We start from the raw sequence: 20,323 nt of genomic DNA, 5'->3' as shown, positions 1-20,323 counted from the left end.
TAGGCTAGCCTATATTTTATTACTTGCTCTTATGTCCTAAAACACTTACGGTTTCCTTTACTTAAGATAACTGAATAATATGCTTTAACATGCTCTAACATCCTTAAATCATTGTCTCTATAAGTGTCATATAGCCTAGGTAAAAAAATGTTTTAGGTACTTTCAGAGGATTTAGGCCGAATGTTTCACAACATCTACCGAAAAAAGGATGTTATAAAAAACTTTTTAATGGAGGACGGAGTCATTAACGGATAATTCTGTGGTTTTATATTATGAATGGTGTGCTGAGCCATCCTTCCCTTAGTAGCGAGGACCACTCGATGTACCATTCCAACTGTCGGCGAGCAAACAAATATAATGAATGAAAATACATAGATCTGTGTGCATAGACATATAATGTAATGCTGTACAGTAGCGTGTACTTTGTTTTGGTTGTCTCCATTTTAATGGTTTTGTGATGATGCGATGGTGTGCTTTATCTGCCTGATTCCTGCTGAATTGGGCGGGTTGTTTGACATTTGATTCGTGGGGCGTTCTGGGGGTGGGCTTTCCACGCTGTGAGTTAGTGGCCTGACAGTGGAAACGCGACATGATTTTGGCCTTACTGCGCAACCTCCTGGGCGATTAACCAGGGCATTTAAAAGCCATGGCTTGCACTGGCATGACAGTGGAAAATGCGGGCTGTTGTCAGTTGTGACCAATTTAATTAATCTTTATTCTAAATAATATTATTTCTTTAAAGAAGTCTTACATATGTGTAACTTGTAAACATGTGTGAATGTTACATATATTAACTAAGCTTAATCTGTGGTTGAAAAACTCTATGTATGAACCAAAATGACCTGTATAGCTAGTAGGTCTGTCTTTCTAAAAATATGCAATGGCCATTATCTTCCCTGTGTTTTGAGTGTGTGCGTGACTTCACAGAACCCCTCCAGTGTGTTCCGAATCCCCACGACTAGTGAAACAGTTTCCATTAATGCTTTCATTTATCTCGCCATCATCCTCCCTCAGTGTTTTTGTTTGAGGTCTTTTTATTCCTTGTTCTTCCATCCTGTTGTTGTCAGAGCGCATTAAGATAAAAAGGTGGTTTTGATGTGTCGCTTTTTTTGAAGTCTTGGCCAACACTTGCGGATCTAATGTAGCAAAGGGGAGGGGAAAAAAGTAGATGGATAAATGGAAGAATGAAGTGTCTTGTCTGTTGTCTTCTTGTGTGTTTGTCCAGATCAAAGTGGTTAAGTGTCTCCTATATGTGGACCATCAACAACTTCAGCTTCTGTCGGGAGGAGATGGGAGAGGTCATCAAAAGCTCCACCTTCTCCTCGGGGGCCAATGACAAGCTCAAATGGTGAAAAAAAGAGCACATGCAGATTCGCATTAATATTTTGACTTGTTTTTGTCAGAATAAATGCTTATGTGAGGCTCTTTGTTTTGAACAGGTGTTTACGAGTGAATCCTAAAGGGCTGGATGAGGAAAGTAAAGATTATCTGTCTCTCTATCTGCTCCTGGTCAGCTGTCCTAAGAGTGAGGTTCGAGCCAAGTTCAAGTTCTCTATCCTTAACGCCAAGGGCGAGAAACCAAAGCTATGGGTGAGAGCAGACTCAAAAATCTTGTTTGAAGGTTGAAGATGTAGTATCAGTATCCGCTTGTTAAAGGGTCACGAAACACCAAAACACCTTTTTTGAGATGTTGACAATCATATATGTATTCCACGTTGCTAAAAACACTTTTAGGACACGCATAACGCAAAAACAAAAAAAATTCACTTTTTTTGTGAAATATTTCGAGCAAACTCGTTCTTTCAGTCTGAAAAGAAATTTTCAAGCTAAATCACGGCGATTAGATCTTTGTGTAAATTCCAGCTTGGAGACTGGATGTCTGTACTGGTGGGTGCAACATGACATCTTTGAGTTTTCAGCGTTAATTCATGAGAAAGACTTGGTTTGAACTAATCGGTGCACTCTATTGTAAATGAGGAGCACTTCATTAATATGCATAATAGCTATGAAGACAGTTTTTACCTGTTGCAGTGTTCGGAGAGATGACACGTTGTGTTGCCAACTGTAATTCAAACAGAAGAAGAAGAATTGTTTGCAGGCATGGGTCAACAGTGTTGCGTTTATAAATGTGCTGCAACAAAGGTTTTGTTTCCATTTTTCCCCACAATGAGAGCACTGATCGCGTGGTGGACGTGTGGATTACAGTAGTCTGCTAACATGCAACAAAATATGTTTGTAAGGAACATTTTTACCCGAGAGCTTTTCGTATCTGGAAATGGTATAATCCAGATGTGACACTCCTCTCCTTTTAAAAAAGACGCGGATCCAGTTGGTGTTGATTGTCCTGTCTCTACAGATTTGGTAGTGGTGTGATCAGTGTTCTTAGATTATGCTTATTCAGATGGCAAAGTTAGTTTGTATCGTCCAGCAGTTACTCTTTCAATGTTTAAAGACAGACCTTAGTCAACATGATTTAGTTACTAAGTTTACAGTACGTTAATATCACTACAATATTATGGACTGAAAGATCCGCTGTAATGCTGCTCTCTGAATGTAAACTTGTAAACACCTTAATCAATTATTACTGTCGTGTAGGCCACATTTTCTGACAGGATAATTTATACACACACGGCTGTTTGACGTTATCTTTGCACCTACCGAGTCTCTGCATCTACCGAGATATGCAAGTTTTTTTTCCTCCCATACAACGTGCGGTATCAATTCCGTTAAAGCAACACTCTTCCAGCAGTTCTTTGCATCCAATATCTCACGGGGGGCATGCATGAGTTCCTGAGTAATAAGTGAAAGTGGCAAACTGTAGTTAAAGTCAACAAATTAGAGATTTAAAACACCCAAAACTACATGAAAACTCCAAAGGAAATGTGAATAGCGTGGTGACACAATGAAGTTAATCGAATTATGTGCTATAACATGTAAACGGGGTCATGAAAGGACATTCAAAAGCAACTCATATAACAACACCTTTATCATATTATTGTCTAATTCAGATCAAGGGCAAAATAATTTGATTACTGATGTCCATGTAAACGTAGTCACTGTCTATCTCACCTGCGTCTGTGTTTGTGTTGCCTCTGTGAAAATTAGCGCATGCCACATAATGAAACTCCCCTTTTCATGCAAACCCTTTGCTCTTTCACTTACTCGACACTCCCACCTAAACAAAGCTGGACTCACCCACTTCCTGACTTTTTTTCAACTAGAGGTGTGGAAACACCCCTGCTGAGGAGGTTTCATGGCCCTTTAAGGTGACACATCAGTGACCGTATGAATACTGTTTCTGGGTCCAAGCTGCTAAATATTCGTTTGTGGCCACTTTTTAGTCCTATCACACAATAAAGTGAAATATATATAAATCATGGAGTACACAACAGTCTCACTATCTGGCCATCTGAACATTAAGCCGGATATATTATACATACATACATACATACATACATACATACATACATACATACATACATACATACATACATACATACAATACATACATACATACATAGCATACATAACATACATATATATATATATATATATATATTGCGATCATGACTTTGATATAAACTTAAACTTGCACTTAAGCTCAATATAATCTTGCACTTAAGCTCAATCACTTTCACTTGCAGATCGGTGATAATAGACAAAAGCTATTGGCTGGTTTTATTAAAAAGGGGAGGGGGCTGCACTGTCACACTCTCTCCGTGTTTTGGTTAAGATTGTCAAACATCAAATAAAAATGCACATTTCAGAAGCACTTCAAAACAATTTTATGTATGATAGAAAATCGCTGCCTTTACATAGTGTCAAAATGGCAACGTTAAGAAAATATAAATGCAGTTCATGAAAGTTATAATGCCATTTAGATTAACAACATTAAAAACATCAACTCCTAAAAAAAGTATTATTATTATTATTATTATTTTTTTTTGAATTTGAATTTGAATTTAGTATGTGACAGACATACAGCAACAATACATTGACCACAAAAAGGAAATATGTTTTGTGCCAGGCTTTAATAAAAACTGCTATTTTCTATCTGGAATCTCTGAACGGTAGATCTTAAAACACTCAAAAAAAGAAGAACAAGAAAAAAAAGAACAAGATAACATGTTACAACTTAAAATATACAGGATCACTCAAAACAAACAATCAAACACAAACATTTGCTTAGTGTGGACATATTGGTTTTAAATAGGAGCCACTTTTTGGACAGGCTTATCCAAAAATATAAAGCAAAACTGAAAACCAGCAGGCATATTGGAACGTGCGCTTGTATAAATACTTGCATACCTCATTTAAAAACAATTCAAATGTGTGCACACTTTGCTTATGTTTCGTATGCATGCTTGACAGTAATTGCATTATGTACATGTGGAGATAAATATAATTTTCCCCCCTAATATTTCCCATGTTCTTTTTTAATATTCATATTTAAAAACAGTATAGTTGTAACTAAATTCTGATAACTAATTTCTATTGTCTTTGCCATGATGATAGTACAAAAAATTTGCTAGTTATTTCGAAAGATGCTAGTTTTCAGCTTGAAGTGGAATTTAATTAGGTTAACTTGGAAAGTTAGGATAATTAGGCAAGTCATTGGACAAGAGTGTTTGTTCTGTAGCCAGTAATATTGCTAATAATATTGACCTCAGCACTTTTTACATTTTTTTTTTGTTCCAACCACTAAAAGAATTAAGACTTTCTCCAGAATAATAGGATATTATAATATGACTATATTAGAACATAAGCTGATATTCTTTAAATATTGTCCTTAATCTTTTAAACATTACAGGAAATATTTAAAAAATAATAAATTCACCAATTTTTTATTTTTTGGTCTTTTGGTTTCTTAAGAGCACAGGGGTGCCCAAACAATTTCTTATGAATGGCCAAAAACTAAACTTGATAGAGGGTGATGGGCCGGAGGTAAATATACCACTCTGTAAAGTTGTCAATGTAATTTCCTAATTTATTATTACAATTTATTTTATAATTTTTATTAAAACTATAATTTATTTCATATTAAATACTTTAAATGTATTAATAATTATACGTTATTGTTCATTTTATAGTGAACATCTTACAAAATACATGAACAATCCCATTTATAACACTAAAAAATACACCTTGCCTTGATTCACTTGCTGATACCTTCTGCAATGTCTGCTGTCCATCAAGTGACTGTATTTATTTATTTAATCTGATTCATTCACAACATTTAATTGAAACATTTAATTTCAGTTTGCCATTTTAAAAAAACAAAAGTATTGTTAAATTAAAAATGGCAATCTCTGTTAAAGGCATTTCCCCCAATATCCCCCATAATTCTCTCTCTTAGATGAGATGGAGGGCCAAATGTTACAAAAGGTTACCATGGGCCAACTTTGACCCGCGGGCCCTGGTTTGGGCATCTCCACTTAAGAATATAAACTGCAGCAAATTTTGGATGATGAAAAACATAATACAGAATAAAGGCATGTTATTATCTGATGATGGCGGAATAGTAAGATGCTGTTATGCCAACAATAGGCTTTTTAGTTACAAATAAAAGGAATTACCAATTAACTTAATTTTTGATTAGTTTTCATTTAATATTATTTTAATAATTTAATAGAGGCAATTTTTTCATAGTTTTTCCTCCATCCAAAGTAACAATATTATTACAGCGGTATAAAATTGCTCATACTGTGAATTTGGTCATAGCGTCTTTCTCTAATCTACCGTATAATTTGATCTGCTTATAAAAAAAAGTCATGTAAGAGCAGAAGCAAATTTTCTTTTTAGCGTACTCATCACAATCACCGTTTTATGAAACATTTATTTAATCAAGAGTGTTTTTGCAGACTAGCTCAGTATCGCTTGATTCCTTTAGGGACCTGTGGATTTTACAGCCGCGAAACCTGCACAAGTTAATCACAGACTGGCATGACTTTGAAAGTGTGATACTCCTGAATTTTCTGAAAGTAATAAACATCCAACGTGAACTCTCCCCCTTATAATATTAAATTTGAGGCAGGCAGCATGTTTTAATTGGGATTTATTGGGGTTGATGGCCTCCGGGCTGTCCTGTTTGATGGGTATAAATGAGGTACAGGGGGTTCGCTCTTGACTGGTGTTGAATTATGCTTTCTCAGAATGAACAACTTCATTGCCTGATTTTGTTTCTGCTTGTTTTTAAACCAAGCATTATTCATAGCTGGGGGTGTGTGTGTGCCTGTAAGGTGGTTTTGTTATTCTCTTAAAGAAAAAAAGTCTGACATTCTGGCAGAGATGTTAAAACCTGCACATTTATAAATATGAGGTTTCTTTGAAAAAAATCAATATGCAAATGATATGCGTGTGGGTTAGGTCAATGAACTCTTGCAGCTCACCGGGTCATGGAGTTTAGTATAGCATATAGAGAAGAAAAAGTGCGATTAGAAGTGTGTTTGGTGAGGATCTTTATGTAACCGAGCATTCTGCTTTCCTCAAAGAGTTCTGCTCTGTCCTGAAAGTTCATTAGTTCACTGAAACTTGAACTTTCTGTCATCTTTTAAACGCATCGATGAATGTGTGGGATTTCAGTATTGGATTTCAAGTTTCAAAAAAGGGTTGAAAAAGCAAATTCGTAAAGTGACTCTATTTAACAGCTAGGATAGAATTGCTATATGTTTGTGCAGCAGGTGACTGAAATGTAAATAGTTGACCAATAAATGTAGCCAGCATGTAGTTTGTGAGTCAGATCAGTCTGATTCATCAACACAACTTGTTTACAGACCGTTTGTAAACTGAAATGCCTGCCAAGAATTGCAGGGGCAAATTTCAAGGTTTTAATTAAATTTCTGTTTGTTCTTACACAAAGCTGTTAAATGCTTCAAAGGACAATGGCATTTTACAACTTGATGTCTTCCATTCAGTTTTATTGAAACCGTGTCAAGGATGTGAACCTTTTTGTGAAAGAAACACAAAAATGTGCTGTATATGAGGCTCTATTGTAAAAAAAAAAAAAGTTATAAAGATTAAATTTGTCAATGCGATCAAAAATGGAACGATGCTAATACAGGTGTGTTTAGAAGTTTGTGTTTGTTCACATTCCATTGGAAGGAAAGTCAAAAGATTTGATCTGATTCCTTTAATAATGCAGTAAAATAAGGTTAGGAAACCACTGGTTTATAGTATCAAAAATGTTAGAATTTTTTTCGGATGCATTTTTTTTCCCAAGTCATATTTTTGAAAATTAGTCATGTAAACAAACCTTGCACACTGAATCCAATGTGTATTAATTTATTCCAAAAAACACAAAACATTTCGAAGTAAAATCAAGGCAGTGATGCTTTGTTCTCTTATCCTTTTGAAAGAGGAATAAGCTACATATTGTGTTCATCCAGTACTGCCCAGAGAGGAAGTTTTCCTCCTCAAAGTGCTGCACTGGATTATTCTGAAATGCAAAGTTTATTTCAGGAAGTCTTGTGACACTTCACACATTTACCTACGTAAACAAATCCGAAACAGACTAGCAGTACCATAGCAAGGTTATTATAGTTGACAAAAATTGAATGAAAAAAAACTAGAACTAGCTAAAACTGCATTTTGTATATACAAAACTAATTGAAACTAGCAAAAAGGTCCTTCGTTTTCGTTTTTAATTTTTGTAAACGTATTTAATACATACTATATGCCTTTTAGAAGTAAATCTATACTTCATGTTGGCAGGTGTTTGACCGTACAGCACCTCAGAGTATAATCCTGATGCCATTTGCCAGATTAAACCGGTTCTCCTCCAGTCATTCTCGCTTTGCTCCCGTGACAAAAACAAAGGCTGGACATGACCGCAGCACCGTGACAATATTAAATACGACCCGAGCAGAGATTTCAATGTATTATTTTAACACATTTGTGCCCAATAATGGGTTTTATTTCCATTTTAGTGATCCTGATCATGAATGAATCGTTGTTTAAACCGGTTCTTCTAAGTGAACCGGTTTTGAACAAATTTACCAAATCAAAGTGAATCATTTGAAACGATTCACATCTCCAGAAACATTAAGCACTTATCCACAAACAACTTTTTACATGCCTGATACTCCCTCTGACTCTAAAATAAACCAATATATAGTGTACTGAGTTATGTACACTGAGTTCAGATTTGAGAATTGGTGAACCGAAAATACTGCGCATGCGTGATTCAGCAGATGGTGACTGAACACAAACATTGATTGGCTGACTACTTTTGATATGTTGAGTCCAAACTTGAGAAGATTGTCACCAGATCTGGTTCGCGTTCAAATATCCAAACTTCCGATCACTACTGTGGCATCTAACCTCAGAAGTGGCCTTGCGCACACATTTTATTAAGGGTGTTGTATTTGAATTTGAGGATGGGTAAGATGGTAATGTTCTTGTGTCAAAAAATGTAGCCCATCTTTGGTTTAGTTATTATACAGTAAGAATCTTACACCTAACGAATATCCTAATTTACAAAAAATAAATAGAAAAAATCTGGTAAATCTATCTCTAAAAACGAACTAATAAAACATCCAAAACTACTATATTATAATAGTTTGAGGCCGCGTTGACATATCAAAGCGAAGCAGACAATGAGGCATCTAGCTTTCTATTACAGTGTCTATGGGCAGTACTTTTAAAGGTATGGACGAACACACACACCCCAAACAGCAGCAAGAAAGAAGTGTGCCAGTCACTGTATCCAGCATAGGGGTTTCCTAACTAATTGCGCACGGTGTTTGTCATGAAGTTATCTGTGCTGAGGGCTCAGAGAATTTCAGATTCAGTGGGTACAACACAATAACCTTATTTCTAACTTGTGTTTTTTTTTAGGCGAGTTTTTGCCAGTAAACGGCCCCTCAATCCTTTCTCGCCAATTCTGGCTTGTTCTTCCTTCGAGCCCTTTATTAGATGTTACACACAAAAGCTGGCGAGCACTGTGCAGCCTGGAGAGATGAAACTGAGGGTGTGAGCAGCAGTCACACGCTCATCTTTTTGAAGATTCTCACATATGGGCAGAGGAACGGGAGCGAAAAGAAAAGGAAAAAGGGTGCCAGATTGTGGCAGCGAGATGAGATGAGAGGTTGAACAACCCCGTCTCTCATTTTCCAATTTTCTCATTTTCTGCACCTAATGGGCGAGAAGGCGCTCCTTGTGTTTTGGCCCCCTCCTCCATCTCTTTCCTCCACTCAACATTCTCTCCATTTAGCGCCCCTCCAGAACGAGGAGGGGGTGACGTGCTTTGGGGTGTCCCCGGGGACATGGGAGTGCCGACAGCTCCTGTACAGTGATGGGGAGAGTTTTTAAAGCGGGACGGAGGATGAAAATATGGCAGCAGAAATTGCTCTATCGGTTCTGGATCATTTAGAATCCAATTTAATCCTGCCCTCCTCCTGGGGGAGAGCGAGATGAACGAGAGAGGAGAGGGGGGAGCAGAGGTGGAGAGAGAGAAATAAAAACAAAGTAAAGTGCTTTAATTAAGAGGGCTGTGAGAAGGCACTGGGACTTTGCAGCATGACTTGTGTTTATGGAGTCAGTCATGGGCAAGACGATGAACAAATAGAGGTGCCAAGGAACCAGTGTTCAGGTTTGACAGACTTGAAACTGGGGGAAAGTATGCATGTAGCTTGTTTTTCTTTCAGGTGTCGCTCTGTTTTCCTTTATAACATGACATTGGGACTTGTTTGTTGAGGAAAAAGACTTGTCTTTATTGAAGTCAAATGTCCCAATGATTGTGCTGATCTCCATAATGATGATTTCCCAGGGAAACAATCAAAGAGCCACATCAAGGGCAGTGATGCTCCAAAACCCACAAAGAAGAAAGATGTCCAGATAAGAAACTCCTTGCACTTCAAGCAGTGAAAAACTCATGTCCTAAACCAATTAATCACATATTAGTTTTTTTTAGGAGCAATATGCTTATTAATAGACTTAAGAAATGATTTACACCTATTTAATTCTAATAAATTACAGATTAATGTAAACCAACTGAATGATGTATAATGAAGATTAAGGGTTATGTTAGGAATTACCTGATCAGGTTTTTTTGCCCTCGAGTCAGCGTCATTTGATTTTGAGTATCTACCGAAACCTGATCCAATACTTCAATAATACACAAAAAAAAGTATAAAGAAGTGCAAAGAATCAGATCCAGGATGTTCCTTATTTTTATTTAATTCACCTTATTTTAACATTCAACAACTTCTGTGAGGTAACTTAAACAGTAGCACCTCAACTTAAAATACCTTGCAGGCAATCCCAAGTTTACATATCTCACAGTTTGCTTTGACAATGTTGATGTCATCAAACCATACCGGAGGTTTTATAAAGAGTCCTGATTGGGAATAAACGTCCGATTCCGATCGAGTCTTAAACCGCATGATTGGGTCCAATTTCCGATCACGTAATCGGATCTGTATCAGTAAAAGCATACCCAGTTTATGTTGTAAGTTCTTTTGAGTAGTAGCTCAAATTTATTAAAAAAAATGCAATAAACAGTATTGTTGTGAAATATTACAGTTTTCTATTTTATTGTATAATAATGAATATTCAGCTTACATTACTTTAGGCAGTGGTCCCCAACCTTTTTATCACCGTGGACTGGTCAACATGTATACGTAGCTTGCTAGGCGACCACCGTTTTCTCAGAGGATGACAAGCTGACAAAACATTGCTGCAACTCTGACAGTGTTTGGGTGTTCTGTTTTTGTCTGAGATTAGTCGAAATGTGTATATCTCAAAGAAAGGTATGAAGCTGATTGGTTAGTTATTGTCATAGGCGGTGCACTGGTGGGATTGAAACGTTGAGATGTTTTTTAACTGAGTGTGCCTGCCAGGGCATGAGTGCATCACTTGCACGCATTGCTCCCAATACATGTGCACATGCCGTGCTCCTCCTTTAGAAATAACTAACTTGTGAGCATAAAAGACGCAATATGTAAATGGCCCCACTGTCATTTGCGATCTACAGCAGTTGATCTTTTTCTTGCCCAGACATGCTGCCCTGGATTCACCTGATTTGTTGACAAATGGGTTGCGGATCCATTCCTTGGCAGTTTGTGGGACCTTCACAGGGCCTTTTCCCCTTTGCAAAGAAACTTTTCAAAGAAGTCTGTTTCTTACTCATTTTTGCAAGCTTGTGAGTTAAAAAGTGACCAAGGTGTAACTGAGAGAAAGCTGTCAATTTTCTAAATAAAAGATTTTTTAAATTAAAAGATTCTTCAGACTCAGATAATTGATGATTTCTTGTGCGGCCCGGTACCAATCAATCCATGGACCGGTACTGGTCAACGGCCTGGGGGTTTGGGACTTGGGATGTCCCAATCAGGTTTTTTTTGCCCTCAAGTCAGAGTCATTTGATTTTTTATTTACGATACTGAAACCTGATTCGATACTTCTAAATTACATAAAAAAAGAATAAAGGAAATGTATGTTTTTCCTAATGAAACTCGCTGTATTGTGTCGGGTGTTTGTTTTTGAGATGCCTTATCTTCACATTTTAGCCATATAGACTCTTACTTGTCCCACTTATATCACAGTAATGCAGATCTGGCTAACCCCAAAGAGACTGTCTGTCCTCGTATTATTAGATCATGAAGTAAACTTGCTATGTGCTCTAGAAAAAATCTATTAAGAATCAGCTTGGTCTCAAACATCAGGTCACTAGCACCTAAAGCACTTATTGTAAATTAAATAATAACAGTCAATGATCTTAATGCACTGTCTCACTGAAACCTGGCTGAAACAAAATGGCTACATTAGTTTAAATAAAGCAACACCCTTCAGGATTCTTATACAAGCATGAGGTTCATCAAACTGGTTGTGGTAGTGGAGTTGCATCAATCTTTAGTGATATTCTTAATGATAATCAGAGAAACGGACTTATGTTTAACTCTTTTGAAGTATTGGTGCTAAATGTTATGCTTTCTGATATTATGAAAAAACCTGTGTTCTCTCGCTTTAATCACTATATATAGACCCCCAGGACCCTATGTCAATTTTCTAAAGGAGTTTTCTGTTTGTATTTCTGACTTGCTAGTTAAAACTGATAAATACTAATTATTTTCTTGTACACGTTTCATTCAAATTTAAAATAATTGTTCATTGTTATTCATTGTTATTATTCAACTTTTGCATATAGGTGCATCATTTTAAATTGAGAATTTTTTTGTGTCTGTGTGTAAAGATTCAGTATAGCAAAGCTATTGGGCTAATAGGGAAATGAAAGATACCCTCAGATGTTGCTTGGATGGGTAGTCTATAAACTCCTCGCTTGACAGTCTCTGCTCTGCCGGCTGTTTATATTCAGATGTGACTGTGTGCTGGCAGATATTGATTCTGAACGTGCTTTATTGGCTATTGACTGTTTGATGAATATTTACACAATAGAGCTTTACTGCTGTTGCTCTCAGCCCCGCATGGCCTGTAGCTACTAAAGCTCCCATAGATCAACATTTATAACGCTGACAGTTTCACTGTGAAGCCACAGGAGAATGAGCTTCTGCAACTACATTCTGCTTGGCGATATTAGTTTTTAAGGCATTTGCAGAGTCTATATAAGCAGAACCAGAAAGTCAATGATTTATTGCATTTTTTTTTTTTCAAATGAATGTGAGATTGACTAACAAACACTTAAGCACTCTTTTCGCTTTATATTATGACAATTTTTCTGAAAATGTGTGTGTAGGGAGGCTAAAGACAATTCATGGACATCAGTAACATTTGTTTATGCAATATAACATTTTCTACAAGTACGTGCTGTTGCTTCTGACAACATTGTTTCCTGTCAAAAGTCAATATGAGATTTTGCACAGGTCTCCCTAACATCTGTCTTAAAAGTGTCCATATTCCAATGGTGACTGGTTTCATACTCAGTTTTTTCTGTTGCTGACATGCAAAGGTTTTAGTATAAGAATAATTTGCAGTTTTAGTATAAGAATAATTTCCCACGTACAGTTGAAGTCAGAATTATTAGCCCCCCTTTGATTTTTTTTTTTTTTTTTTCTTTTTTAGATATTTCTCAAATAATGTTTAACGGAGCAAGGAAATTTTCACAGTATGTCTGATAATATTTTTTCTTCTGGAGAAAGTCTTATTTGTTTTATTTCGGCTAGAATAAAAGCAGTTTTAATTTTTTATTAACCATTTTAAGGTCAAAATTATTAGCCCCTTTAAGCTAAATATTTTTTCGACAGTCTACAGAGCAAACCATCATTATACAATAACTTGCCTAATTACCCTAACCTGCCTAGTTACCCTTATTAACCTAGTTAAGCCTTTAAATGTCACTTTAAGCTGTATAGAAGTATCTTGAAAAATATCTGATAAAATATTATTTACTGTCATCAAGGCAAAGATAAAATAAATCAGTCATTAGAAATGAATTATTAAAACTATTATATTTAGACACGTGTTGAAGAAAATCTTCTCACCGCTAAACTGAATTTGGGGGGGGGGGGGGAATAAACAGAGGGTGGGCGTTGTAATAACTCTGACTTCAACTGTAGCTGGACTTCTGGCTAAAAACATGCTCGAGCCAAGAATCACCAAGAGATCGGACATTTTTACAGGCCTAATCCAGACAAGCCAGTCTGAGCTGATCCTTTATCATATCAGGCGTTAAAGGTGTTTTGGTCTCTGTGTGTTTGTATAGGAGTGTCAAGGTTAGAGAATTATTGGATATTGTTTACACTGGCGCATTGTGTTGATGCTGTTGTGAGAATGTCAGTTTGCTCACATTATTGTTCTGACACCATGCTGCTGAGCTCTATATTGATGGCAGCGTGTAGAGGATATTTGTTTGTTGTTCGGGGAAATATGACAGAAATCTGTGCGTTTGTGTCTGTGGTGTCAGATTTTTCTTGTAATTATGTAGCCAGACTATTCTTATAAAATCACTTCCCTTTGCTGCTTATTTTGGCCAAGAACCGACTATGTAGACAGAAAGCGACTCCAGCTTTAAGACCATCTGCTAAAAGACATCATTTGGATAAAAAGTGGATCAAACTTAATTGTTGGATACGTTTCAAATGACTAGATTCCTTGTCTTTACAAATGTTGCCAAACACTGATCAGAAATTCATCTTCAGCAGATAAACATGTGCACCTGACAAATTGTGTGTGGCATCCAGTTGGATTGGAGCTGTCTGTTTTAGCCATTTTTTGCTTTTTGTATGTGTACGCGCAGTATGCTTCAGGTCATCTATGGGTGGTAAATGGGCATTTCGTCCGAGGCTGAGACTACTTAATGCCCTCAGTGTATTTCTCAAGGAGTTTGAAAAGGTGGTTTTGCACATTAAAATGGTTCGCCGTTGAACTTTGGTCAATTGATGCCCACAGGAGTTCACCTAGATTTTCTTGCTTATATACGCGTTTTAAAGTATGGGCAAACAGAACTTGGCCTTTCGACCTCCCTGGCTTTGTGCGTGTGTGTATGCTTAGTGCATTTGTGAACCGAGCAGCCTTCTCTTTTTCTCTCCGTGTGTCAGTGCCAGGACATTAGGCACTGTGCCCCAAAGCTCAAGGCCGGGGCTTGAATATGTATTACCACTGACTGCTCTTTCTTTTCCAGTGCTTTTACCCTCCTATATATCTACATAATCCATCTGTCACTTCTTTCTTATTGGTGCAGTGTTTTAGTCGGATGTCCTAAAACCCTCCTCCTCTTTCTATCTGCTGGTGTATTAGTGTCCATGGAGGCCTGACCCTGGTTGGATGCCAACAGGAGCTTGCCCTGCCCTACTGCAATTGGTTAGTTGCTAGACGTCCCCAGCGAGAGCACAAATTTAGCCACTGACCTGATCTGACCCCAGACCTCCTCGAGAGACCAATCAGTGTCTCTGTCACTCTTTCTTTCCAAGTCCCTGTCTCTCTTTCCCTTCTGTTTCTGGGAAAGGTTTGTGATATGTGGTCAGGGGTTGTGCTTAAACATGTCCTGAATGTTTTTGTTTTTGAAGGAACTGTAAAAGCCTGCTTTTTTTCTTAGTATTTCAATGTTTTTTTTTTTTTTTAATCGATCTGATCACAGCTCATGCACACTGGAACAATTTTCACTTGTACTTAATTTTTTTTAAAAGGTTTTTTGGCGATCATACCTTATTGAAATTCAATTCAATTGATCTTCATTTCTATAGCGCTTTTACAAATGTAGATTGTGTCAAAGCAGCTTAACAGAAGTTCTAGTAAATTGAATCTGCTTCAGTCCAGTTTTCAGAGTTGAAGTTCAGTTTAGTTCAGTGTGGTTTAAATTTTACTGCTAAAATTCAAACACTGAAGAGCAAATCCATCAATGCGCAGCTCAACAAGTCCCAACCAAGCAAGCCAGTGGCGAACAAAACTTCACCAATTGATGAAGTGAAGTAAAATTAAACTTGAGAGAAACCAGGCTCTGTTGGGCACGACTAGGGCTGCATGACTCTGGCAAAATGTGAATCACGATTTTTTTCTTGCTTAAAATCAAGATGGCTATTTTCTCACGATTCTGTAAATGTAAAATATAGGTTAATATGATTAGCCTATTATCATTGTTAATTCTCAAATATATGGTAAAACAACAATAATTATATTAGGCCTATGAGTAGGTATACTGTTGCTTAAAATGCAAAATTTTGAATGGTCATTATAGTGCACTTGAACAGACTTTCAATATGTCCTGTTTGTTAATTCACAGTAAAATTGTGACCTCAGAATATAATTATTCATAATTATGAAGTTGATTTATTGTGTTTAAGATTTGTGCTTGGCATCTGCTATTGACAACATTATTAGACCATTTGTTTTCACTGGTAAAATTAGAATTTTGTCATTATCAGATTCCTTCTTGCATTATATTCAACATTACATATAGGCTAGGGTTGTTATACAGACACATTAAACATTTATTTTCATGCACAACACTGTGTTCGCTATGAAAGAAAAAAACATATCAAATGCTTGTCGTAAATGCTCTGCGCTGGTCTATTGCGCAGTCTATTTTAGTTCCTCAATATAGCAACACGCCAATATAGCGCTGCCTTAATACATCTCTTTTCTAGACTGGAACACCCATGATTCCACAAAATGGCGCAAATGGATTTGCTATTTAGACCACGTGCCGGAAAACGGGAAAATTAGGGTTGCGCTGGTCCAAAAATAGCAACACATCGCGGTAATCACATATTGCGCGTTATTGCGCCGGGTGTTTGATAGGGCCTCTAAATTCAAAAAGATTTGTGGTCTTCATTTCTCTATGTTCATATTACCTCTAATGCTCAGTGAAAAAAAAATCCAACAATGCTTTATAATGGGTTTGTGTATTTTTAAAACATTTTCTTTTAGTCCAAATACAAATATATGCAATAATTACAATCATATTACTATATCCAACCTAAATTTCTTTTATAATAGTGTTTAAAATGACTGTCATATATGTATCCACCTATAGAAAATGGACCAATAGATATATTAAAACAGCAGGTATAAAACGTGAACCTGTCCCCCTTGTCTAATTTTGAGTGCCAGGTGTAAACAAGGCTGAAGTTGCTTTCTCCTCAAGTGTGTTCATGTCAGTATGGCATGGGGTTTGAAAAATTATGTTTGAAATTCCGCTTCTTGCATTTAATAGGTGGGTAACTTGATTTACCGAGGAGTTCTTGATTCTGGGAGGGTTAATTACCCGCCGGTCCATCAGCATCTTCTCCAGAGCTGCTGAATCAAAGCATGCCATCTGTGAACACTCCTGTCTGTCCAATTCCAGACATCACAACTCATGAGCAATCCTGGAAGCAGTACTGCAGTTGAATAACTTCGGCCCATTCCTCACCATTTTCAGTAAATTGTAATATGCTTAAATTATTTCCCTATATCTTTATTTATGTATCCTCTACATTTTGAGGGACATGTCTGTGGTTGCCCTTCCCTATTGTGTGTATCTGTATGATTGTCACAGTCGAGCTGTGAACACACAGCCATTTCACACCATGTTAAAACACCTGCACACACATACAAACAAACAGCAGTGGCAGATTAACCGGCAATGTCTTGAACCCCCAGCTGCGCTCGACCAACACAGAAAAGAGGAAAGATGCTTCACTAGAACAAGTGTAACGTTTAGGAAGAGAGGATGTCACACTTGATGGAGTGCGCTTGTCACGCATACCCACAATGCAACAAAAGCACAAAGGAATCTATTCATCTCCTCTTCTTTTTCTGCTCTTCCCTACTTTCTTTCCCATGCATTTCTCTTCTCTAGACTGTGTGTGACTAAGGAGAAATCCTCTACTATGGTTCTGCCGACAGTCTTGAATCAGCATCACTTTCTTCATCCTTCTTTTTTGTTTTCCTTCTCATTTTTCATTTTTCTTCTAGTTTTTTTTCTTTATTTCTCATTGGTCTTGCTTTTTTCTTACTTTCAAAGTTTCTCTTCTTCTTGTTGTTCTTTGCCAACCTCTTCCTTGCCCACCTCTTTCTTTGCCTGCTTCACTTTCTTTCAACTTTTCCCCTCTTCCTTGTTCTGTACTTGTTTGCCTTTCTCTTGCAGTTTCTTCTCTTCTTATTCTTGTTGTTCTTTGCTACCTTATTTGCTTTCTCTTCCATTGCCTACTGCTTCACTTTCCTGGACGCCTTATCTATTGCCTACATTGCGCCTCATTTTTCATCCTCTTCTCATTCTTCCTTGTTCTTGAGCCTTAACTTTGTCTACTTGTTCATCAATAGCCAATCAATAGAATCCAAATGGATTTCCATCAAGTTGTGAAAGCAGCTGACTGTGGTATTGGTAACCTAGCAACCAACAGTAAATAATGGAGACAGCTGATTGGTCATGTGGAATGTTCACTATTAAGGCTGTGCGATATGGGCAAAAGAAACCTATCGTGATATTCTTGAACAATATTGCGATTTCGATTTTAATCACGATTTTGACACATACAGACGTTTTACAGTGTGAATCTGTAACATATTTCCAAAGGAAAACAATTAGGTCTTTATCAAAGACCTGTAACATGTCTTTAAAACAGACATAAGGCAAGAAAAAAAAATTACCTAGTAAAGGTGTAACAAATTGTCTCTGAACAACAGACCTATGGCAAAACAAATAAATAGATCACCAGTTGTGCGTGCATGCGTGCGTGCGTGCGTGTGTGCGTGCCGTCAAACACAAGTAGGCTCCGATATTCTGTTTGATCACATGTCGGAAGTTGTTGCTTGTGCTTTTGTACGTGTCCGCAGCTTTTTTTGCCATGCATAGCCACAGACCTCTTTGTGACGCTGCTGTGAAATAGTCTGTTCACATATTGTGTCTTTTGCACGCACAAGTTTGTTATTTCCATGAAGGGGCCCGGCTTGCGCGCATATTGGGAGTGACGCGTGCGCGTATTCCATGCGCACGCAGTTGAAAACATTTCTACTTTCAGAATGCTGCAAGCACACTGCAAGTCACATAACGAGAACGGAGCGATCAGCTTGATACTTTATATAGAATATACATATTTCGATAGACTAATTACCTTAGACTAACACAGAACACCCAAACACACAGTGCTTTTTAATTTTCTCCATAAATGAAACTTCTATCGGAACTGCAGCAATGTTTTGTTAGTTTGTCATCCTCTGAGAAAACGGTTGATGGGCGCCAAGCAACGACAAAGGATCACGAGCACAAATTGTGTTGAATGCTGTAGGAAGCGACGCACCTCACACTTTCCACATGCTTTTAGATGCGTTATGGGACTGACAAATGACCTGATTGAGCGATGCATTAGCCTTCCTCTTTCCAAAGTAATCCCACTCCTTAAATGTTGACTTTTTTTTTTAAGTCCTCATGTGCTGAACTCCTCATCCTTGTTTATGCAGGCTATTTGTTAAAAAGCCCAGTCTCCTGTTCTCACGCTCTGTTTAGATGCTGATTGGTTCAAAAAGCCTACCATGAGAAATCGCGCATGTTCAAATCGCAATTTCGATACGATTTCAATTAATCGCACAGCCCTATTCACTGTCTTTTTATTCTACAATTGTGTTTCAATCTCCCATTATTCACAATAAGCCTTTTTCGCATATGCCTTAAACCACCTCAAGCAACCTTTATGTTTGCAACTACATTTGTCATTTTCATTGCTCGTTTCTCATCCTATACTCATGCATAATGTGCATTAATACAGGGTGATGGAAACCCAGCTATTGTCTTGTAATTTTTTTAATGTTATTCTTGTGCTATTTGCCTATTTCTTCCTCTCTGTTCTTGTTCTTCTTTCTCGTCTAATTATTTCTTTCTCTTCTACTTATTTCTCTTCCTCTTGTTCTTTCTTTTTTTCTGCATCATCTTTTTTATTATAAATCACATTCCATAAAGAAATTAGTTTAAATGAAATTACAGTTTTAACGATTGTCATATTGTCTGTGAATTGCAATGAATTTATATCTGTAAGATAATCTCTTCAGTCCACACTGCCAGTGCTGGATTTTCCACTCTTATTATATGGATGGCTTCTTTGATCCTGCTGATGCATCTTCAGTCAAGATAGAGTAGAGGTTTGGATATAGTAGCCAAAAAACCCAATGCATGTATGTGGAGGTTCATAGAGGTTTAATAGCAGGAGATGAAAAGTCACTGAATAAACAGTCACAGAATGGAGGGCAAGATTATAGAGCTCGCCAGATAGGCAGAAAAGCCTCTTAAAGAGTATTTGGATTCAGATTAGGCTGAGATATGTGTGAGAAGTCTTGCATAGATTGCTTTTCCTCACTCTAATACTTGACTAAATTAGCGGATATTCGGTGTTGTGATGAAAGTTCTTTCTACTGTTTATTGTGTGTGTGTGTGCGCATGTTTTATTTGTATTTTTTGACAAGTCATGGAACAAAGCTGATCTTTGATATTCAACTAATTAGTTTGTATGGCAATGTTCTTAATTTATTGTTTTATTTTCATGCAGAGAGCCAGCGGGCATATCGCTTTGTGCAAGGGAAAGACTGGGGTTTCAAGAAGTTCATAAGGCGAGACTTCCTCCTAGATGAGGCCAATGGGCTGCTGCCTGATGACAAGTTGACACTCTTCTGTGAGGTAGGAGATGTGGCCAATCATATGCTGTGCTTTCTGTTAAAGGTTTAACATGCAATACTTTTCAAAGTGCTTAGGATCAGTAAGCCTTTTTTTTGTCTCATTAGACTGCATTTATTTAATAAAACTGTAAAAAGTAATATAATGAAATCAGTTAAAGATGTTTAATGATTTCAAAAGTGATTTCAAATGTAATTTATTCTACTGAAAAGCACAACTTTGAGCAGTCATTACTGCAGTCTTCAGTGTTAAATGAGCCTTCAGGAATCATTATAATTATAATGTGCT

General features: G+C 37.1%; 2 protein-coding genes across 2 annotated transcripts in view; both read left to right on the top strand.

Moving 5' to 3' along the window:
* Positions 1-20,323, top strand: part of LOC130221026 (speckle-type POZ protein) — a 199,498-nt gene that overhangs the window by 108,390 nt on the left and 70,785 nt on the right. The gene's annotated exons all lie outside the window — the stretch shown is intronic.
* LOC130221027 (speckle-type POZ protein-like) lies at positions 1,250-20,067 on the top strand. The gene is made up of 3 exons (XM_056453327.1): positions 1,250-1,348; positions 1,440-1,590; positions 19,911-20,067. Exons 1-3 carry the CDS (start codon positions 1,251-1,253, stop codon positions 19,968-19,970), a joined length of 309 nt encoding a protein of 102 aa, XP_056309302.1. The 5' UTR covers position 1,250; the 3' UTR covers positions 19,971-20,067.

The sequence above is a fragment of the Danio aesculapii genome, chromosome 3, assembly GCF_903798145.1.
Source record: "Danio aesculapii chromosome 3, fDanAes4.1, whole genome shotgun sequence".
NCBI lineage: Eukaryota > Metazoa > Chordata > Actinopteri > Cypriniformes > Danionidae > Danio > Danio aesculapii.
Note: the sequence above shows the minus strand (reverse complement) of the source record. Positions and strands in the feature narration are given on the sequence as shown.